Below are 24,403 nucleotides of genomic sequence, written 5' to 3'. Positions count from 1 at the left end.
CAGTCTTATAATAGGAGTTTCATTTCCAAGTGGACATAATTATTTCCCTGATATTTAGAAGAAGTGGTGCCATCACTGAGGAGGCATGACTCTGGAGGCCCATGAGATAATATTGTTTAACGAGTGTCCTTAATATTTGTGTCAAGGATTAAAAATAAAAAAAATTGAAATTTAACAAACCATATTCTCTGCTTTTTTTCCTCTAGGTTTGGGAAAATGAAGTCGAAAATGATTTATCCTCTCATAGCAATAGGCATCACCATCATTATTATCTTAATCTTGAGTTTCCGAAATAGAGGAGAAAAACCCACAGAATGTGGGAATTCTTCCCAGACAAAGGGGCAAATGGAAGATGGTCAGCATACTGGTAGTCAAGTATTTCAAGATTTAACTCCAGAAGAAATAATGCAAGTAAAGAGGTATTTACAGTCAAACCTGGAAGTTCCCCTGGTAGCGACACCTCGAGCCAAGCCATCAGACAACTGCATTTATTCAATTACCTTGCAGCTCCCTCCGAAAGCACAAGTATTACAATTCTTAGATCATCAAGGATCTCAACCACCACGAGAAGCCCTGGCTGTGGTCCATTTTGGAAATCAGGTGGAGCCCAATGTGACAGAATATCTGGTGGGTCCACTTCCAGAACCAACATATCATGAAGATATCACAGTAGAAAAATATGGAAGGACATTGCCTTATTCTCAGAGGATGGTTTCGACAAATGAGTTTCGTGAAATCCATGATTTCTTAAGGAGAAATGAATACCGGAAGGCTCCAAACTTCATGGAAAAAGTTCTAAATTACAATGGAAGCAATCTTCGGTATAGCAATCAAATGCCACCAGGGCTAAAATCAGGAGATCGCAAAATGTGGGTTAGTCATTTCCAGAATGTAATTGGATACCATTTGCATCCTGTTGGTTTTGAGGTCCAAGTAGATCTTAGTAGCTTGGATGTTTCTGAGTGGAAAGTAATAACAGTATTCTATAATGGACAATACTTTGAAGATATGGAGGACCTTGAGAGACAATTTAATATGGGAAAGGTTAGAGTAGACAAGGTTAAAGAAGCCCCTCTTGATGGGGGCTACTCTTCACTGAAGCAGAGGGTGCCACCAACAGACCCAGGCCCTTTGCAGTATGAACCTCGTGGACCACGGTATAGGATTCACAATAATCATGTCACTTTTTTGAGTTGGAGTTTTGCATTTGGAATTGATGCAAGTAGGGGTCCACGTGTCTTTGATGTCAGATTTAATGGAGAAAGAATAATCTATGAGTTAAGTCTGCAAGAAGCAAGTGCAATTTATAGCTCCAACAGTCCTAAAGCCATGTTGATCAGATACATGGATGCCAGCTTTGGACTTGGATCCCATATCTTTCCACTCACACAGGGAATAGATTGTCCTTATTTATCCAGTTATTTAGACTTCCACTTTTTTTATGATAGTTCATCGCCTGTTAGCCGTAAAAAGTCTATCTGTATCTTCGAGCAGAATGCTGAGCTACCCATAAGACGACATTATGAAAGCATTCAGCCTCCCTTTTATGGAGGGTTGGCAGATTCAAATCTAGTGTTTCGGACTATATCCACAGTTGGCAACTATGACTATGTCTGGGATTTTATTTTCCACCAAAATGGAGCTGTTGGTGTTCGAGTCCATGCCAGTGGGTACATTCAAACTTCATTTTACTTTGGTGATGCCGAAGACTTTGGCAATAGAGTCCAAGAATGGGTATTGGGAACAATTCATACCCATAATATTAATTTCAAGGTGGATTTGGATATTGGTGGTAAGTAGGAAAAATGTTACAAACTTTGAAGTTAATTATAGGTTCTTCCTCAATTTGCTTTCCTATAATTATTTTAATAATTGTAAGTGCTTCAATGAAGAATGATTCAACAATATGCCTCCAATAGGTGAGGAACGTATTTGATTTTTACAATGTTCTTTAACACTTTAGGTGATGAGATTGTTTAAAATCATTATTTTAATGCTTTCATAGTTGTGATTTTCTTTCTTTCTTTATTGCTCCATTCCATGATCCATTGATCTATGGAATAAAGTTTTTTGTTAATCAAGTATATTTATTGCATTACTTGGTTTCTAACAAAATGTAATTTAAAAATATACTTTATTAGTTTATACAAAAAGAAATAAAACAGGGGGAAAGGGGGATGGGAGTACAAAAAAGAGAAGTGGGAGGGGGATGGGGTAAACAGTATTATTATATCACAGCTTATATATATTATTGTATACACATTCCAAGTATTTGTCCATATGTAAATATTTTGTATTCAGTATTCTTATTTGGATAAGAATACTGAATTCAGTATTCTTATATAGATAATCTTATAGCTGTAATATTTGATAGTCCAAAAATAACGTGAAAAGAAAAGGGGTAGAAAAGGAAAGAAGGAAGAAAGAAAAGAAGAAGGAAGAGAGAAGAGAGAGAGAGAGAGAGAGGAGGAGGAGTACCTGCAAGCTAGCAGGCATTTGGGTTGTGACGGCTTACTTTGATTATGTTTGTTGTTTTTGTTAGTGAAACATAATCATAGGTTGTAATATTAGAAAGTTTCTAGTAATTATCAAGTGGATTGAACTCAGAGAGGGGTTGTATTGATTTTGGTCCGATTTTTTATTATTCATATCTTTATTTTGATTCATATTAAGATATTTTAATTATTTTTCATTTTATCGTCTTTAGAATTGGATAGCCATCTGAACCATTTCTCCCAGTACAAAATGTAATTTCAAATGCACTGTCATAATAAGAATAAGATAAAATCAGTAACTACTTAGCAAAACATGATGGCATCAAACTCTAATAATTATGTTGTCAGGTTCCAAGTAACACCTCCAATGAAAGAAGACTCCAAAGCTTGAATTTCCTCAAAGTTCCATTTTATTAGAGATGTCATATTGGCACATCTGCAAAAACCGGAATCTGAGAGTGCTGAGTTTTCCCCACCCAAAAGAAAGTCAAAAATCCATCCCTTGTACCCACAAGTCCATCACATGGTCCAATCAATTCACCCTCCCAACTGGAGTCATCCCCAGTCACTCCCATCCAGGTGCAGGCAAAATGCCCTTTACTCCTAGAGAAAGGAATGTTGTTACGGCTAATTCCCCACCACCCTTTGTAATCCCACCTCCCATTTTCCCAGGCATTAAATGAGGCAGCAATGAAAATACATGCATATTTTCAAAGACACTGTTAGGGATTTGGCTAAAAATTAATAATGAACACTACAGAAAAATCCCAAAATGGATACCGACAATAGAAGCAATAATTTACCACAATTTACTAGATGAAAAAATGTGTTAATGTATAAACAACTTACTAGATGAGAAAAGATGCCAATGTATAAAACAAAACAAGAACTTAAATTAATAGGAATAGAACTTGACTGGTGGCATTATTTACAAATCCAATCGAGATGCAACAAAGACATAACACAATTTGGATTTCAGAATGAACAAAGATTGGATAAAATATTGTTGGGATTGGGGAAAAAATGATATCTAAATTATACAACTTTCTCCTATAATATAAAATGGAAGGAGAAATGGTTAAGGGGACAATGATTGAGGGGGCACAAAATTTTGGATACACAATTAATTTGGCAGAATGGCACAAAATTTGGGAAGCAAATTATATATTAACTATGGCAGTAACATATAAAAAAAATATTTACAAGATAATAATTAATAATAATTAATTGGATTTGTAAGATGTTTTACTGATGGCATTTACCTCCAGCATGATTGGGAAACATGACCCCAACTGACTGCAAAATATTGGAAATATAGCAAAGAACAAGGGACATATTATCTTCTTTCGTGGACGTGTCCAAAAGTCAAAGTATGCTGGAATAAACATAAAATTGGATAGAAGAAGTCATACAACAAGAGATTGAGATGAAGCCATAATTATTCCTATTGGGAATTATTACAGGAAAGATCAAAAAAGAAAACAGATACTGTACATAATATGCCACATAACAACTGCAACCAAGATAGTTTCTGCCCAAAATTGGAAATCTTGACAATGTCCCCACAATCACTATGGTTGTGAGACAAATTCTAGAATGTGCTAAAATGAGCAAATTAATAGTGGAATAGTATGATAAAGAAGAAACTGAGTCCTATGAAGTATGGGAAAAATTGTAGAAGTGGTTAGAATGAAACAAAAAAAATTTCAAAATACTGTTATAAAATAGGAATGTCAAATAAGTCCTTGGAGAGGGGCGGCATACAAATCCAATAAATAAATAAATGAATGAATGAATGAATGAATGAATGAATGAATGAATAAATAAATAAGAAAATTTAAGGGCTCTTCTTTTTCTAAATATACAGTATGTAATTATAAAAATATAAGAAATAGAAACAGAAAACATAATGGGAGATTCGATATGTCTAATATAGAAAAATATAAAATAAAGGTACAAATAGGCAAAAATGTAAATACTAATGAAAATGTAATGAAAAATCTATAAAAGTGGTTAGTGTTTTCTATGTTTGTTTTGTTTTATGATTTGTATGTTGTTTTTTATATGCTGTTTTTAAAGAAAAAAAACAGATAAAGTTTATTTAAGTCTGGGAATTTAATTATGCATACGTGTAACAATTTCATCCTTTTATCGGCAAACACATTGTATAAACAATTAGATTTTAAGAAACTGAAAATGCAACAAGAATGTTTTCATTTATCAACAGCTATTCAAAGTACTGATTGTTCTACTTGTTTTCTTTCTCAGGTGTGAAAAATACCCTGGTTGGCAATGACATGGATTTTGAGACCTTGCAGGCTCCTTGGAGCCCAGAAAATAAGATCCATCGAATGAAAATGGTTAGGGAAGTTTTGGACACTGAGAACAAGGCAGCATTCCGTCTCCATGACGATATGCCCAGATACATTTACTTTGCATCCAACTGCACCAATAAGTGGGGCCATGAGCATGGCTATCGGATCCAAATGGTCAGCTTTTCTGGAGACCATTTGCCAGAGTCAGATCCAATGGAGCCAGGTCTAAGCTGGGGTCGGTAAGTGACTGATTTCTAAGCGTAAAAGTAAAACCCAGGACGGTTTACATAAATAATTTTTTTTATTACAATATTACAGCAGAATACTATGGCTCAATGGCCCCATGTTCACCGGCAAAGCTATGTTTTTAAGGCCTTCTGGAAGGCTATGAGGGTGAAGGTGGTGTGGATCGCCAGAGATAATTGGTTCCATAAGGCTGGAGCTGCCACAGAGAAGGCCCTCCCCCGCGGTCCCGCCAGTCGATAGTAACTGGCTGACAGGACCTGGATAAGGACAACCCCGTGGGCTCTGTTCAGACGCTGCGAACTGTGAGGCATAAGATGTTCCCGTAAATATTCTGGTCCTAAGCTATGTAGGGCTTTATAGGTGATAACCAACACCTTTAATTGCATCCAGAGAACGATTGGAAGACAGAGCAGCTTGCGGACTGATGGAGTTAGGTGGGTGTATATGATCCAATCACAGTACAAGCTGGCATCCAAACAGCATCACTCTGTCTTCTTCTGACCAGATGTCAGAATGTTTTTCATTACCAAGAGAAAATACTTTGTTTTGGCTACAGATTCCCCTCTATCTCAATTTCCTATCTTTCAGCTCCACTGTGGCAATGCTGAAGCAGTTAAAAAGGGCTTCAGTCAGGTTAGTGGAATTAGTCAGTGGAATTGGAAATGTTTAAAAAGTGATAATACCCAAATTTTATTAAAAAAGACACTTCCAGTACCAAGACATAACAATAGAACGTATAAAAGAACAAACTGCTATCCAAACTGCGTAATTTCTTTGAGCTCACATTTCTCACTACTAATCATGACAGAATATTTAAGTCCCTAGATTAGAACTTGGTTTTATTAACATTTATTGGATTGTATAGTAAGAAAGAGTTCCTTTGACAAATTTTGTTTATTTGGGCTTTGATCTTCAGTCATTTATTTATTTTATTTATTCATTTGTCCAATACACAAGTATATAGGAAGAAAATAGACATGTGATAATATAAAAAGGGTGAAAGTGGGCTTAGAGGAGAGGATATATGAAAGAAAGAGAATATATATGATAAGTGAGAGAAAGGAAAGACAATTGGACAGGGGACGAAAGGCACCCCAGTGCACTTATGTACGCCCCTTACTGGCCTCTTAGGATGTTGGGGGTTAGGGGTTGACACAATTGAGTCCGGTAATGAGTTCCACGCTTCGATAACTCGATTGTTGAAATCATATTTTTTACAGTCAAGTTTGGTGCGGTTCGTATTGAGTTTGAATTTGTTGCGTGCTCTTGTGTTGTTGCTGTTGAAGCTGAAGTAGTCATTGACTGGTAGGACATTGCAGCATATGATCTTGTGGGAAGTCATGTTTGGAAGAATAGTATTACAATGTGTGTATCTTTCAAATTGCTCTGATTGAATAGTTAAAGAATCCAAGCCTTGTTATTATTAATTTTTACACTTCTACATCTGGGCCTAATTTGAGGTGCTGATTGTAAAATGTTCTTTTATAATAAATTATAACAAAAATTGCCCTATATTTTATAGTGGGCAGTCATAGAATAGAAACCTGCCATTATATTGCCTTTCAAAACTTGTTCCTGGAACCATAAATTCTTACGATCTTTAAGAAGAAGCATAATAATGAATAAACCTCAATATTTTATTTATTTGTTTTATTTATTTGTTTTGTCCAATGTACAATAATACACAATAATAATAGAGGATATATACGAGTAGAATGTATCAAATACAATATAGAATAGAAATATAGGAGTAAAATATAACTAGAGAGAATAGCAGAAAATATAAGAGATAAAAGAGATAAAAGAGATACAAGAGATAGAAGAGAATATATAGGAGATATAGGAGAAATTATAGGACAGGGGACGCTAGGCACTCTGGTGCACTTATGTACGCCCCTTACTGACCTCTTAGGAACCTGATGAGGTCAACCGTAGATAGTCTAAGGGTAAAGTGTTGGGGGTTAGGGGATGATACTACAGAGTCCGGTAGTGAGTTCCACGCTTCGACAACTCGATTGCTAAAGTCATATTTTTTACAGTCCAGTTTGGCACTGTTAATATTAAGCTTGAATCTGTTGTGTGCTCTTGTGTTGTTGCGGTTGAAGCTGAAGTAATTGACGGGCAACTCTTCTTGCTTTGCCTTATAAGTTATAAGATGGCTGTTACAAAGAGGAAGGAAAACGAACCTTTCAGTACCACTGTCTATAATCAGGTTGATCCATGGAATCCTCCTGTGGCCTTTGCTGACTTCATAAACAATGAGAGCATTGTCAATGAGGTAAGTGAAGATGAACCCACAACCTGGTTGCTCTCCAAATGCATTAGAATTGGAGTCAAATATAGATAGCCTTTTGGACTGTTATCTGAAGCTTACTCTGGAAATAGGCTAATGCTGCTAAAGGTTTTAGAAGCACATTCCCTTAAGGAAAAAAACAGACTTAATGATCAGAGGGCAAGTTAAATTTTCCTGTATGAGGCCTCAGTTTTCCTGTTTGCATTCCTGTTAGCTAAGGTAATGTAACTTTGGAAAACACAATGAGCCAAAACTTGTATGCATGGGATTTATGCCTTATTGTTTGCATTTGTTTTTTTTAATGGCTTTTTAATACCATGGTTGATTTTGCAGCATGGATAAAGGTCTTTGCTAACAATTTTGTATTCTCGGTTTTCCATTTCTACATATCCTAAATTCTGAGTAAGCAAGCATCAAGTTATAAATAATAATAATAATAATAATAATAATAATAATAATAATAATAATAATAATTTATTAGATTTGTATGCCGCCCCTCTCCGAAGACTTGGGGCGGCTCACAACAACAATAAAAACAATATTATACTGGCATAAATCTAATATTAAAAAAAACCCCTAAAAACCCTATCATAATTAAAAAACAAACAGCACATACATACCAAACATAAATTATAATAAGCCTGGGGGAAAGGTGTCTCAAATCACCCATGCCTGGCGGTATAGGTGGGTCTTAAGTAGTTTACGGAAGACAAGGAGGGTGGGAGCAGTTCTAATCTCGGGGGGGAGTTGATTCCAGAGGGCTGGGGCCGCCACAGAGAAGGCTCTTCCCCTGGGGCCCGCCAGACAACATTGTTTAGTCGACGGGACCCGGAGAAGGCCAACTCTGTGGGACCTTATTGGCCGCTGGGATTCGTGCAGTAGCAGGCGGTTCCGGAGGTATTCTGGTCCAATGCGATGTAGGGCTTTAAAGGTCATGACCAACACTGAATTGTGACCGGAAATTGATCAGCAGCCAATGCAGGCCACGGAGTGTTGTAGATACGTGGGCGAATCTGGGAAGCCCCATGATGGCTCTTGCAGCTGCGTTCTGCACGATCTGGAGTTTCCGAACACTTTTCAAAGGTAGCCCCATGTAGAGAGCGTTGCAGTAATCGAACCTCGAGGTGATAAGGGCATGAGTGACTGTGAGCAATGACTCCCTGTCCAAATAGGGCCGCAACTGGTGCACCAGGTGAACCTGGGCAAACTTATGTTATGCTGTCAGATTATCCCAGATTTTACTACATCTGCTGCTTTAATTAATAAACTTGATTTCTCTGAATATGCCCCTCTGTTGTTTTCTATTTAATAGATGTTGTATCTAAGATATCACAATGATGTTGCCCCTTTTCCTTTCATAGGACCTGGTTGCCTGGATCAATGCTGGTTTTCTCCATATTCCACATGCTGAGGATGTGCCTAATACTGTAACCCTTGGGAATGTGGTCGGTTTCTTCTTGAGACCATACAATTATTTTGATGATGACCCTTCCATGTATTCTCCAGACAGTGTTTATATCAACCACCTGCAGGACCCCACTTCCTGTGAGGTCAACCAACTTGCATGCCTGTCAAAAGTAGCTTCATGTTTACCCAGTTTTCCTCCTTTCACTTATGAGGGTTTTCAAAATATGACAATTTTCTAATGCCTTCTTTTTGACAGGTGACTTGGAAATTAGAAACAAACAATGAATGTATATTATAGGTGTCAATACTGAGGAGTTATTTTCCTCACTAGTCTTTTACAATGTTGCTTTTCTCTCCTCTCTTCTTCTGCAGCGTTAATGAATATTTTTGCCGAATCATTAGAACACTATGTTCAAGAAATTGTGGTAGTAGAAGTATATTCTGCAAACATTTTATTTTATTATCTGTGGTAATACCTGCGTTGAACTTGTATTTTGCAACTGTTGCTTGGTTTTGACGAATGAGTGGATTTTTCTAAGAAATAGAAGACGTTTGGAATTAGAAGAATGCAACCTGAGCCTTGGGTTGCATGGTAACATAAAATAGAGCTAATACAAACTTTGAAAGGAGTTAGGTGTACCATTCTTACAATGTGGAATAGATAGAAGTTCAGGTTGTCCTCAAAACAACTTTTTTCAGCATAAGAAGCATTTTATCAAAAGACTAACTGGTTTTGAAATATTAGAATATTGTTAATAGGAATGTAAGATAAAAATAAGAGAAGTTCTGGTGGCAGAAATATTTTTTATTTATTTATTGGATTTGTATGCCGCCCCTCTCCGGAGACTCGGGGCGGCTAACAGCAATAATAAGACAGCGTACAATAATAATCCAATACTAAAAACGATTAAAAACCCATTAATATAAAAACCAAACATACATACAGACATACCATGCATAAAATTGTAAAGGCCTAAGGGGAAAGAGTATCTCAATTCCCCCATGCCTGGCGGCAAAGGTGGGTTTTAAGTAGCTTACGAAAGGCAAGGAGGGTGGGGGCAATTCTAATTTCTGGGGGGAGTTGCTTCCAGAGGGGCGGGGCCGCCACAGAGAAGGCTCTTCCCCTGGATCCCACCAAGCGGCATTGTTTAGTTGACGGGACCCAGAGAAGACCCACTCTGTGGGACCTAACTGGTCGCTGGGATTGGTGCAGCAGAAGGTGGTCCCTGAGATAATCTGGTTCAGTGCCATGAAGGGCTTTATAAGTCATAACCAACACTTTGAATTGTGACCGGAAACTGATCGGCAACCAATGCAGACTGCGGAGTGTTGGTGTAACATGGGCATATTTGAGAAAGCCCATGATTGCTCTCGCAGCTGCATTCTGCACAATCTGAAGTTTCCAAACGTTTTTCAAAGGTAGCCCTATGTAGAGAGCGTTACAGTAGTTGAGCCTCGAGGTGATGAGGGCATGAGTGACTGTGAAGAGCTTTACTGGCCCTGCTGCCACCAATTTTGCTGCCGCCGATTTTGCCACCGCCAGCCCCTCAGCTGTTTGGCGGCCCACGTGTCTTCTGTTGGCTGCCGCGGGGGCAGGAGGTGCAATCCGGGCAGCGGCGGCCAAGGCTCAGCAGACCTATCTTTTATCGGAGCTGGCGCCGCTTGGGGAGCAGCCCTCGGTGGCCATGGGTGTGCCTCCGTATCCGGAGGCAGAAGACAGCCCGACGGATGGGCACCTACCCGCCTGCAGCAGCAAAGGGGGCCAAAGGTTTGGGCTGGTCAGCGTCAGGAGCTGCTCCTCCGATGCCACCACCGATTTTGCTGCTGCCTATTTTGCTGCCGCCGGGCCTCTCAGTTGTCTGGCGGCCCATGTGTCTTCTGTCGGTCGCGGCGGCGCAGCGGGGTAGACAAAACAGGTTATGGAACGAAGAGAATAAAATTGCAGCCATAGATTAAGAAGTAACATTGTACTTATAACTGTTTAGTGTGGTTTACAAGATCAGAAACGACTAACTGCATCTTTTCTTTATTTTCTGTTTTCCTTTTAGTTTTTATTCCTTATACTTTTAGCTTTCTCTTTAATGTCTTTGTTCTTTTCTTTTTTTAAATATAAGTTTGTATCACTTTTATCTCTTGTTTAAAAGTATGTATATATGAATGGTATTTTTATTCTAAGTTGAAGACTTTACTGTGGGGTAAAATATCTTACTTAGGAAATCTTACAGTATCCATTTCAAAAAGCATGAAGATATCCACGAAACAGTATGCTCTATTTCAAGCCTTCCCAAGTTAAGGATAATTATCTATATCTTACGTGTCTCAAAAAAAAAAGCATGTGATCTGGCACATGAATGATGCAAGATTTGTCTTCCTCCTGGAAAACAAACAAACAAAACGGGTAGCAGAAATTTTGAGTAGCTTGGAGAACTGGTGGTAGAAATTTTGAATAGTTCGGAGAACCGGCAAATATCACCTCTGCTGGGCCCAGAGTGGCGTGGCAATGGAAATTTTGCAATATCTTTTCCCCAGGATTTGGGAGGGAATGCCTATTTTGCAGTATTGTTCCCCTGGATTTGAGTAGGAATGGAGATTTTTCAGTACCCTTCCCCTGCCATGCCCACCAAGCCATGCCCCAAAACCACACCACATACACCAAGCCACATACACCAAGCCACACTCATAGAATTGGTAGTAAAAATATTTGGATTTCACCACTGCATTATGGCCTCAAACCCATAGTAATTATGTCTTCATAGATTTCTGGGAAACATGAAATGATTCCAGAATCAGCACTTTTGAAATCCTTTAAGATGTCAATTAGCTTGAACACGTGCTTACATAATTGTGTTATATATAAATGTTTTGTTTTGCAGATGTATTTAGAGCTGAAGACTAGTTTTAGATCTGTGGAAGAACATAAAAAAATGTTAACAGATGATTTCCCCACCCCATCTCCAACCCTTTAAATTAAATTTAAAAATACTTTAAATAAAAAGAATGGTAGCAGTAAGGAGTCTTTAACGACCTCTGTCTATATCTTCAATTTAAAAAATAATAATTACAAATGCTTGAGTTAATAGAAAAGAATAGTTATTGATCACCTCTCATATAACAAACCTGACTGTAGTTTATTCTGTAAACCAGCGGTCCCCAAACTACGGCCCGCGGGCCGGATGCGGCCCGCTGAGGTCTTTTAACCAGCCCGCGGCAGCACACGAGATTTTACCGATCGATATAATAAGATGGAGAAATAGAGGGAGAGAGAAATGAAGAGGAGAGATAGAAAGGGAGAGAGAGAAAGGGGGAAATAGAGGGGGAGAGAGAGAAAGTGTGAGAGATACAAAGATGGAGAGTTAGAAAGAGAGTGAGTGAGAGAAAGAGAGAAGAGAGAGAGAAAGAAAGAGAAAGAGGGAGACATGGAGAGGGAGAGAGAAAGGAAGAGGGAGGGATGGATGGAAAGAGAGAGAGAGAGAGAAAGAGAAAAATGAGAAAATGATGGAGGGAAAGAACAAGGGAGAGGAAAATAAAACAAATGAGAGAAAAGGAAGAGGGAAGAGAGAAGTGGAGAGGAAGGAGGGAGGTAAGGAAGGAAGGAGAAATGGAGTTTGTTGATTTAAGTTTAAATTTACTTGTTAATAAAGAAGTATAAATTACTTTATTACTTAATTATTAATTACTTAATTACTTATTACTTCTTCTTTATTTTAAATATTGTATTTGTTCCCATTTTGTTTTTTACTTTAAATAAGGTATGTGCAGTGTGCATAGGGATTTGTTCATAGGTTTTTTTTATAGTCCGGCCCTCCAACAGTCTGAGGGACAGTGAACTGGCCCCCTGTGTAAAAAGTTTAAGGACCCCTGCTGTAAACCAAGCAGGTTCAATGTCACGGACTGGACTCAGCTCTAGTGCCTTTCAAATGGGCTGTGGTCCAGTTCTTACAACCCCAAAGTCAACAGGGCCTGACTTAAAGAGCTGTCTCTATAAAAGTATTCACTAAAATTTGTCATTGGGAAATAGTGAATGATTTCTCTGAACTTGATCTCCCTCAAAGATCATGCCCCTTAACAATGGCTACCTGGGTCAGGAGATTCTCCAAGCTCTTGTTTCTAGCCCAGCAAAATGCAATGGCTAGCTTGAATTAATTTGAGGATTTAGATGAAGGCCTGAAAAAGCTACAAGAAAACTCTGTCACATATTATTCATTTTATTTGCCACAGGGTGGAGCTGCATACAAACTTTGCATTTTTCAAGAAACATTTCATGATATTTCTTGGGCTCATTTCCCCCCTCCTCTCTGGGAGATAGACACCTTCTCTTTGTCGAATTATAATTTTTAGCACGGACTGATTTTAAATGCTGCTGCTTTCCAGATGATGATTTATTTCAACATTTATAATACCGATTACTTCATTACCTTAATATGTATGACACTGATTAATTCAGTTTGCCTGGTCAATCATAGTAGCATTAATTAATTGTTTAATTAACTAACTACTAATTGACTGGTTTATGGATAGATTATTGCTTAACCTATAAATTGTTTATTTTTATTATAAATTGGGTTATGGGATTATTGTTTAATCTGTAAATTGATTAACATGACTAGTGATTGTGATTGATTACAGTATAACTGATTACCTAGTTAATTAATTGATTGCCTACCAGATTAACAGATTGGCTTAATTGATTAGAGTGACATTAATAGCTGATTTATTGTCTAACTAACTAATTAATTGATTGATCATTGACCATGCCAAAAACCCTACCACCAAACAATCACAAATGAAAGATGCCGCTACCAGCAATGACCCAAATGACTCCAGCACATGCTATAAATGTAATAAATTTATTAGTGAATATGATGAATTCAAGAAATACTTCATATGTGCCAAATATGCTCACCACACCTACCTGGGAATAAACAAGCGTTGCTAATTTTCTATAAGCATTCCCTGCATTTCTCTATGTCTATCTTGTTTACCCAAACTGGATAACTTTATTGCCATGTCTAATAGGTTCGATACCATAGAAACAATAATAAAGTCACAGCAAACATAGATTCCATAGAAACAACTATAGATTCCATAGAAACAAATTTAGAAGCAAGTTTACTAGTTTACTAGTTTAGAATCACGTTTTACAATTTTTGAAAAAAAATTACAGCAGAGAAAAATGAAAACTCAACAGATCCAAATCCTATCCCAATTCAACAATCATTACCTCAACCACAACCACAAATATCTGCCAACCAGACTAACAACATATGATGCCCATCAAAGATACCATTGAGCACGAACAAAAATATCAAAACTCAAATTTATTTGGATTAGATGATACAAACGAACCTAATATCACAAAAATTTGCAACCTCATCATCAGCCATTATATACCAACCATCTCCCCTGAGGAAATCATCAAAGTTTTCAGAGATGACCCAGAGTACAAGAACAACAACAAGTCAGTAGTTTTCAAAAATGAGTCAAGCAAACACAAATTCATTTCTAATGAATTTGTGGAGTGGTGCAGCAGTTAGAGTGCTGTACTACAGGACACTAAAGTTGACTGTAGATCTGTAGGTCAGTGGTTCAAATCTCATCACTGTCTCAAGGTTGACTCAGGCTTCCCTCCTTCCAAGGTGGGTAAAATGAGGACCTGGATTGTGGGGGCAATATGCTGTCTCTGTTAAAAAGTGCTATTGCTAGCATGTTGTAAGCCGCCCTGAGTCTAAGGAGAAGGGTGGCATAAAAATCAATCAATCAATCAATCAATCAATCAATCAATCAATCAATCAAACAAACAAACAAACAAACAAACAACAAACAAACAAACAAACTCCATTGCCAGATCCAACCACAACCATAACAAACTTCCATCATGGTCCGACCTATCCATACTACAATGTATCTGCTCCTGTGAACTCCGTGTAGAACTCAAGAGATGCCACAACCTAGGTGACACTAAATTATATATTGACTACAGTGATGACTGCAACAAAAGCAAGCCCTGCAATCCATCCCCCATCATCCGACCCTCCATCATCCAAAACTAGGTACGCATGCCCCTTAGTTCCTCAATACCAACCACTACTAACCTTAAATATAAACTAATTAATCCAAGAAGCATCATTAAAAAAATAACCAGACACCTGCTCTTATTAAATACTGCTACATTCAACATTATATTTGTCTGTGAAAGATAGCTAAACACATCCCTCCCCAACTCCATTATCATCGTAAAAGATTATCATATTTACTAGTCTGACCACAAAACCCACAAAGGACATGGAATAGTTATTTTAGATAAAAAGTCACAAAACTAAAAAATATTCAAGTTACGCAAAAAAAACCCCATTGTCTGAAAACTGTCCTTAAATACCACACTTCACTTCCTACTATGTTACAGAGCCCGTGAACAAGTTAATTTCACTACTAAGGTGGGCAGCCTCCTGCCTGTACGCTCTTATTTTTCTTGGTGACCTTAATCTACCTCTTATTAATTGCACCCCAAAGGAATGTATAACAGAACCCAACCCTATACAACTCTGTTACTAATCTGGGACTAGATCAACTAGTAACCAATAACACTAGACTCAACAACTACCTCGATCGTATCTTCTGCACTTTAATGAAAAGCAAATAAAATAAACCTTTTCCAACAGTGACCACAACACGATTAACTTTTGTCTTAATATACGCCCTTACAAAAATCAGCATACGCAAAAATATATGGACTACAAAACTTGTAGTCTTGTAGCAAAGCAATACTGTAGATGCAATTTACATAGACTTTTGTAAAGCCTTTGATTCAGTGGTACATATCAAACTACTTCTAAAACTTAAATTCTATGGCATCTCTCTGGACCCCTACATAATTGGATAATTGCATTCCTGTCAAACAGACAAGTGGTCAAAATAGGGAGCACTGTATCAAATGCTGTACCTGTTAAAAGTGGTTTCCCCCAAGGCAGAATTCTAGATCAAATACTCTTTATACACTATGCAAATGACCTTTGTGATCATATTATAAGCAACTGTGTACTCATTGCTGATGATGTAAAACTATTTAACACCACCAACAATATTACTACCCTTCAAAAAAGCCTTGATTTTCTGTCAGAATGGTCAAATAATTGGCAACTCCAAATCTCAACCAACAAATGCTCTGTTTCACACATTGTTCCCAGAATCCCCCCCTCCCTTGGTTGCTCTCTTCTGCACTTCCTCTAGAGCAGAGGTCTTCAAACATGGCAACTTTAAGACTTGTGGACTTCAACTCCCAGGATTCTCCAGCCGGCATATACAAGCTATGCCGGCTGGAGTATTCTGGGAGTTGAAGTCCACAAGTCTTAAAGTTGCCAAGTTTGGGGATCCCTGCTCTAGAGTTTCAATATCAGAAATGCCTTATTCCACCAGACTTGAAATTTTGGGCTTAGAAGACTTAGAGCTACATCAGCTTCAATCTGATCTAAACGTAATTCATAAAATTATATGCCACAATGTTCTATTGTCAACGAATCAGCTTCAATTGCAACAAAGGAAAGGAGAGAGACAAGCAGCAGAGGGAGTAAAGACAATTTATGGTGATGTATAACTCATGGAGTCTTATACAGTATCTTTTTCAAAAAGAAATATTCTTCTCCAACAACTATTTTTTCTGTTAAGCATGTTTTCAAAATCTCAGATGTCACCAGCCCCAAAAGATGCTGCTTCTGGTTTGGCATGTTCTTCAAACACAGTCAATGAAATATCTAAACATTTTTATCTCACCATCAAATCACTCAGCAAACTTATTTTAATGAAGATAATGCCTCAACAACTGTCGTTATGCATTTATTTTTCTGCATACACAGATGATTTCCTTTTTTCTGTGTTGAGTTGTACAGATATAAAATCTGCTTGTTCCAGTTTTGAGTCATTATCAAAAAGGAACTGCACAAGACTGGGACTGATCTGAAAGTGGATTAAAAATTACAGACTACAATAATACACGGAAATTGATGATATACAGAATTTTTTAAAGAAGGGCCAAAGACAACATGAAAAGAAATCAAGTTCTATGAAATTATTTGAAGAGATTAAAGTTTATCATTGTTCAAAGCAAAAAGAAGGAATATAAGGTCAGTATATTTGGTCAAAGTTAAAGATGAAGTGCTGCTTTCTCTGGTGCAACTTTATTCATAGTGCAACTTTTTGCTGATCGTAGAAGTTTAACAAAATGATGAATGACAGGCTTTAATGATTTGTTTATACATAAGAGAGGAAATAAGGGGAAAAGAGATATTATATTTTAAGAGAAGGCAATAAGATACTAAACTTATATTTGGTATGAGGTAGGAGACACCTTATTTTTTCCTTTACTATAATCTTAGTATATGTTTCTTTTCTATCCTATTTTTTAATCAACATGCTTTTTTTATTCTTTCTGTAATAACTCCCAAAGCAAGGTTGAATCAAGCAAGGTTTATTTGCTAACAGGACAAGGAAGTCAATTCAGTCAAGAAGCAATGGAGTAAATGAGAGCTCTATACAATGACAGTTCTCCTATTTATACAATCTAGCCCAGCAACAGGCAGTTTTACAAAGATACATTTTAAGAGCCAAAAGAAGGTAACCAATCAACATGCAATAAACAAATCTGAACTTTTGACTTTTACCCTGTCTAGGTAGGTCACACAGGCAAATATCTAACACTCCTCCCCTATTAGTTCGGATGCAGGTCATTCAGAGAGACACGTGACGAAGTCCTCCAATCGGCTGGGCTTTCTTGTTTCTCTCTCTGACCTGCGCAGTTCAGTTGAGTCTTGGTACTCGAAGAGTGAGGTGGTCGGCTCATCTGCGATTCCCGGAGAGGCTCCAGTCCTGGCCTGTGGAGATCCTCTCTGCGTTGAGTCTGCAGGACCACCGCTGGCATCCTCTGGACCTGGTTCCCCAGAGGTGGAGCGACAATGAGTCAGTAAGTCCCAATCTATTTCTAATTGTCCGGGTCGCGTTTGGGAACGGGTTTGCCGGGAAAAGTTCCCTGTGGGGCGTGAAGCATCATAGTCTGTATTAGCGTTTGCTGAAGGTTCTTGGCGGAGGTTAGTTGTCTCCACCCGTTTCCTAAGGTGATCAATGTGCCTTTTCCACAGGCGACCGTCCTCGAGGAGGACATGGTATGTTTTAGGTGCGGTTTTGTCCATTATTGTTCCTTTAGCCCATTTTAAACCGCCATCAAAATTCTTTGCAAAAACCCCTTGCCCCACATTCAATGTTTGTTCAGGGGAATTTCAGCGGTAGTATCTACTACTTAAATAGGTAGGATGCAACCTATCCAGGGGGGACCTTAACTTTCTGCCCATTAATAGCTCGGCAGGGCTCTTATGAGTTACTGAACTTGGGGTGATGTGCTTGGTCAACAGAAAGGTGTCTAAGCGCTCATGAATGTTCCCTGGTTCTGTTCCCTTAATGGCCTCTTTTTCCATGCAGACAAATCTTTCAACCATCCCATTAGACCAAGCTGCATGAGGAGAAACTAAGGCATGCCTGATGCCTAGCTGGGCAAGGAATACCTCCATTTGTTTGGATGTGAATTGTGGCCCATTATCCGAAACTAGCACATCTGGGCACCCATGGGTAGAAAATAATCAGCGCAATGCTTGTATGGTGGCACAAGAGGTAGTGGCTCCCATTACTATAATCTCTAGCCATTTTGAGTATACATAACAACTACCAGAAATATGTGGGGTCCCATGGGCCTCGCAAAATCGACATGAATTCGTGACCATGAGGTATGTGGTGTTTCCCAATTCATGGGGCTGGGCTTGGGGGGGCTTGGCCTCGACTCCTGGCAAGGGGAACAAGTGGCTACCCACTGTTCGATATCTGAATCCAAGCCAGGCCACTAGAGGTGCCCTCTGGCTAAGGCCTTCATCCTAACCATACCTGGATGGCCTTGATGTAACATTTCTATAACTCTTTTTTGTAAAGATTTGGGGATCACTATCCTGTCCCCCACAATACACAATATCTCATGACAGATAGTTCCAGGCGTTTGCATTTAAAATCTTGTATTAAGGTGTCATCTTTATCTGTGGCCCACCCTCTCAAAATGCGTTGGGTTACATCTTTAAGAGCTGGGTCCTTCCTTGTTTCTTCTGCAATTTCCTTAGCTGTTACTAAAAGTTTATCTGATAACTCTATTAATAAGACTTCACTGATTGGGGCAGGGTCCTCTACTATCTGCGGTATGTGGCACCGACTTAGTCCATCTGCATGGTTAATTTGTGTTCCCCCCTTGTATTTGAGGGTGTAATTATATCCTGCTAGAAATATGGCCCACCTGGTCATCCTGGGTGAGACAAAAGGTGAAGTCTGCTTGTGTTCTCCTAATAGACCAAGCAGTGGCTTGTGGTCTGTTATTAATTCGAAGGGCCTGCCAAAAATATATTGGTGAAACTTTTTTACCCCAGCAACTAGAGCTAAGGCCTCCCTGTCAATATGCCCATAGTTTCTTTCAGTGCTGGACATGGTCCTAGAGAAATATGCAATAGGGGCCTCCTGACCGTTGGGCAGGACATGGGCCAAGACTGCTCCCACCCCATAGGGGGAAGCATCACATGTTAATCTTAGTGGCAAGGTAGAATTATACTGCACCACTACACTTTGAGATGTTAAAAGGTTCTTTATTTTTCTGAAGGCTGCTCGCTCTTCCTCTCCCCATCTCCAGGTTGCTCCCTTGTGGAGAAGTTTATGTAACGGCTCAGCTGCGGAAGCCTTCTGTTTCAAAAAAACAGAATAAAAATTTAATAGGCCCAGGAAGGCTTGCAGCTCTGCTTTGTTTGAGGGCTCTGGGGCTTCTTTAATTGCCCTAACCTTGTCCTGGGTGGGGTAGATTCCCTCACCATCTATTTTGAAGCCCAAGAAGTCAGCACTGGTAGTGCCCCAGACACATTTGTCTGCCTTTAGCTTAAGGCACTTGTCCTGTAGTCTAGAAAGGACTTTCCTGATTCTGCAGTTCAATTGGTCATAATCCTCCCCAGATATCAAGATGTCATCAAAATATGGCACCACGCCTTCTATTCCTACTAATAGGCGTTCCATGAGGCGTTAAAAAAGACCCGGGGTGACACTTACCCCAAACTGCACCCTGGTGCACTTGAAGGCACCCCTATGGGTGACTATAGTCTGTGAGAGGGCAGTGGCCTCATCAACGGGGAGCTGTTGATAAGCCTGGGCTAAATCAAGCTTTGCAAATAGTTTGCCTTGTCCCAGAGAGTGCAGTAGTTGCTGAACTACTGGAATGGGGTATGAGTTGTGCTGCAGGGCCTTGTTGAGCATAGATTTGTAATCAGCACAAACTCTCAAGGACCCATCAGGCTTCATTGGGGTTACTATAGGCGTTTCCCATGGGGCATGGTCTATGGGTACTAATATCCCTTGAGCAATAAGTTTATCTAATTGGAGGTCCAATTTGGGAAGAATGGGCAAGGGCACCCTGCGGGGCTTTAATCGTATGGGGGGAACCTTAGGATCTAGAGAGAAAGAAATGGGTGGCCCCTTGTATGTGTCCAATGCAGAATCAAAAACCTCAGGAAACTCATGGACAAAGTTAGGCATGGTACAGCTGGTTAACTTATGAATGCCTGTGACAGCCAGTCCTAGGGGGCTCATCCACTCCAATTCTAAAAGTGAATGGTTAGCCCCTTGAACCACAAGTAGGGGAAGGATGTGATTTACCCCTTTAAATGTAATTGGCACCTGTGCCTTGCCCAGAACCCGAATAGAATTACCCTAGAAGTCCTTAATGGCCATGGCCATGGGCTCAAGTTGAGCTACAGTCATGGAAGGCATATACAGTTTTAATTTATGCCATGGCATAAGGGAATATTTTGACCCCGTGTCCAGTTCCATTTGGCAAGGTCTATGGTTGAGAAGCAAGGACACCACAAGCTTTGTGGTGTCGGGCTGGAACTGGCAGCTGCGCCGGGGTTCGGTTTACCTTGGTTCCAGTCACGGGAGAAATTTCCCGAAGCACGGCGGTTCCCTATGGTCGGCTGGCACGGTAGGCGGTTGTCTCTCGGCGGTGGTGGCGGTGGCTGTTGTTGCTGGGATGGCGAAGTCATGGGAAGATCGTCAGGGAGGCGAGCTCAACAGGCTTCCGCGATGTGCCCTCTTCAGTCGCAGCGGCGGCATAAGACATCTTGGAAGGGGCAGCGGGAACGGGGATGATTGCCTCGGCAGCCAGCACAGTAGAATTACGATCTGGCAGGTCATAGTGGAGGGGACCTGATCTGGCAACAGTAGTCATCATAGGAGTCAGTTGCGGTGTTGTGGGCGTTGGTAGGAATGGAAATCTGAGAAGAGGCATCTGCAATGTGGAAAATGGTGGCATGCTTGTCGTTGCTCTTTAGCTCCGCAGCCGTGGCTTGGGCAACTTCAAAAGTTTGTGCGGCTTTAATGACATCCTGTAGCAAGGATTCCTCTTCAGAGAGGAGCTTGTTCCGGATTGTAATGTTATGCATGCCAAAGATTAAGGCATCAGTGAGACGAGCCTCTGGATTATCGAATTGGCATTTAGAGAGAACAGTTCTGAGGCGAGTCACGAACTGATTGATCGTTTCCCCCTCTGCTTGTGACATCCAGGAGAATTGATGGCGAAAAACTCTAGCTGGCTTCATAGGTTTGAAGTGAGCGGCTAGCTTGGACGAGAGAGTGTCCCAGGAAACTGAGTTCGCCGGTTCAGGGTCAGTGAGGGTTTCTGCCAGCTCAAAAATCTGTGTGCCACATTAATTGAGGAGAAGGGCACGCTTGCAGCCGCTGTCGGCGTCTTTCATGCCGGCCGCTTCCAAAAATATTTCAAACTTCGCCATGTAGGCTGTCCAGGTCATTCTTTCTGGGTCGAAGAATTCAGGTGGCTGGACTACCGACGGAGTAGCCATGATAGCACACGGAGGGTCGGTCTCCTCGTCGCCAATATAATAACTCTCAAAGCAAGGTTGAATCAAGCAAGGTTTATTTGCTAACAGGACAAGGAAGTCAATTCAGTCAAGAAGCAATGGAGTAAATGAGAGCTCTATACAATGACAGTTCTCCTATTTATACAATCTAGCCCATCAACAGGTAGTTTTACAAAGATACATTTTAAGAGCCAAAAGAAGGCAACCAATCAACATGTAATAAACAAATCTGAATTTTTGACTTTTACCCTGTCTAGGTAGGTCACCCAGGCAAATATCTAACACTTTTCTTTTCAATTTGTTAACATGAAATAAATTTATTCTTATTTTTTAAAATTGTAATGCTTAATAAAATTACAATTTTAAAAAGGAAATAAGAATCAGTTTCCAAGTGAATGTAATTATTTCCCTAATATTAGAATAAGTAGTGCCATCACTGAGAAGCATGACTCTGGAGGACCATGAGATGATATTGTTTAATGGAAAATACCCAGGGCATGTCCCCTCTTCTTGATCTGATGTGTGGGCAGAAACTACAGTGGAAAGGTATTCTGAATCATAGTTTTGCCCTATGCCATGGAGACATTTGTAGGTGATCATCCACATCTGGGACAGGTTCCAGTTAAATTTTGCTACCAGTGCGCATCCACACACATGAGCATGTATCCCACCACATAATTTCACTTCTGCGCATGCTTAGGACAACATTATAAGCCAAATCACAGCTAAGTAGCTTCTCAGTTCTTTGGATGAAGAATAAAGGTTTGTATTAACATGAGGATAGATGAGAGGGCTTTTTTCGATACAGAGACGCCGGAAAAAATCACCAAAAATTATGTCGTCACTGGGCTCAATGCTCCAGCCTGCACCAGTAGGAACCTAACATTGATCCACATCTTGAATTGCACCCAGAAGCCTACTGGGAATCAGCTCAGCAGCTAATTGATGTTACATAATCCAAACAGGAGGTATTAAAAATATGAGCCACCATGATCAAAGCATCATAGTCCAGGCATGAGTGTAATTGCTACACAAGAGGAGCCTGTGCAAAAATCTCTCTGGCCCTGGCTGCAGACAGCTCATTGATCAGGAGATTGTGCACCAACCCTAGCCTAAAGATGAGAAAGCAAAGAGGTGGTATGATAGGTATGGTATGATAGGTACGTTTTAACATTTGAGAGATTGTTACAGAAAGGAGGATAAGGATTTATTATCTTGAAGACAGGGTATGCGGGAGAATGGGTGTTGGACCTACCTGATACACACCCTTTTGTAGGCTGGATCTAGCCTCCAAGGATGGGAAGGCACTGCCCTTTAGCCAACCAGGATTGAGTCTGAAGTATAAAAGAATCCCTCGACTGTCACTCCCCTCCTTTGGTGAGGAACGATGGTCAGACAATAGTGTTTCTCCCATAGCAAAAAATGTACTCAAACATACATGAACCAGAGAACAAAGAACAATGTGAAAATTCCAGATGAGGAAACTACAGAAGAGAGGGACCTGGAAGCTAGTTCCACTCTACAAGAGGGTAGGTCCAACACCCATTCTTCATAGTGGGTGGAGCTAGCCTCCAAGGACAGGACATATCAAAGCCCATATCCCTAGGGAGGGTGTTTTAATCCTGGCTGGAAGCCCCACCATCCAGAGCCACCTGTTGTAACACCCATCACCCAAAGACTTCCTCTTTGGAGGCATACACATCCAGTTTGTAATGACGGACAAATGGTGTTGGGGATGACCAGGTGGCTGCATGGTAGATCTCCTCCAGGGATGCCTGCATAGTCCAAGCAATGGAAGTTGTGGTGCTGTGCATAGAATGGATTGTCACAGCAGAAGGTTGTGGCAAGGAAAGACAGTCATAAGGCAAGGCAATAAGAGTACAAATCCAATGACCCACTGTTGAAGATGATGCTTTATTCCCGAGGGAGGACAGTTGGAATGAAACAAAGAGAGCCTCCATTATTTGAAAGGATGATGTGCACTCTACATAAGTAGTGTGCTATGTACATCCAGCTGGTGCCAGTGCTCCTCTTCCTCAGTAGTTGGAACAGGGTAACAACTGGGTAGAACTATCTCCTATGCTCTATGAAAGTATGAGTTCACCTTTGGAACAAAGATAGGGTTTAGTCTAAGTACTACCCCATCTGAGTGAAACACAAAAAAGTCCCCCCTCACTGATAAGGTGGCCACTCCACTCTTTCTGTCGGGAGTTCCAGAAGATCTCTTGAAATTGAGTGAGTGGGCAACAAAGTGGCAAATGCATTTTACCCTAAACAAGTGCAAAGTTATGCATATCGGGGCAAAGAACCCCAATTATACCTACCAACTGATGGGGACCAAGCTTTCTGAGACAACCCAAGAAAGGGATCTTGGGATTTTGGTGGACAGCTCAATGAAGATGTCAACCCAGTGCACAGCAACAGTAAAAAAAAGCAAATTCCATGCTTGGCATGATTAGGAAGGGAATTGAAAATAGGTTGGCAAGTGTTGTACTGCTTCTGTAAAAATCGATGATGAGACCACACTTGGCGTACTACGTACAGTTCTGGTCACTGCACCTCAAGAAGGATATAATGGAACTGGGAAAGGTGCAAAAAAGGGCAACAAGAATGATCAAGGAAATGGAGCCCCTCCCTTATGAAACCAGGTTGCAATGCCTTGGTCTCTTCAGCCTTGAAAGAAGGCATTTAAGAGGTGACTTGATCGAAGTG

General features: G+C 40.0%; 1 protein-coding gene across 1 annotated transcript; it reads left to right on the top strand.

Annotated features, from left to right (window-relative positions):
* The first annotated feature begins 216 nt into the window (after positions 1–216).
* LOC139168512 (amine oxidase [copper-containing] 3-like) lies at positions 217–8,995 on the top strand. The gene is made up of 4 exons (XM_070754127.1): positions 217–1,792; positions 4,764–5,049; positions 7,205–7,334; positions 8,711–8,995. Exons 1-4 carry the CDS (start codon positions 217–219, stop codon positions 8,993–8,995), a joined length of 2,277 nt encoding a protein of 758 aa, XP_070610228.1.
* The last annotated feature ends 15,408 nt before the right edge of the window (positions 8,996–24,403 follow it).

Source organism: Erythrolamprus reginae, chromosome 5 (assembly GCF_031021105.1).
Source record: "Erythrolamprus reginae isolate rEryReg1 chromosome 5, rEryReg1.hap1, whole genome shotgun sequence".
NCBI lineage: Eukaryota > Metazoa > Chordata > Lepidosauria > Squamata > Dipsadidae > Erythrolamprus > Erythrolamprus reginae.
The sequence above is the reverse complement of the archived record's forward strand: the minus strand, read 5'-3'. Positions and strand labels throughout refer to the sequence as shown.

Excerpts from the sequence above, each read along its gene's own strand:
- LOC139168512 (XM_070754127.1), top strand. The coding sequence starts at position 217 with ATGAAGTCGAAAATGATTTATCCTCTCATAGCAATAGGCATCACCATC. Across the intron at positions 1,793-4,763 it reads GGTGGATTTGGATATTGGTG|GTGTGAAAAATACCCTGGTT; the intron begins GTAAGTAGGAAA and ends TTTCTTTCTCAG. Across the intron at positions 5,050-7,204 it reads CCAGGTCTAAGCTGGGGTCG|TTATAAGATGGCTGTTACAA; the intron begins GTAAGTGACTGA and ends TTGCCTTATAAG.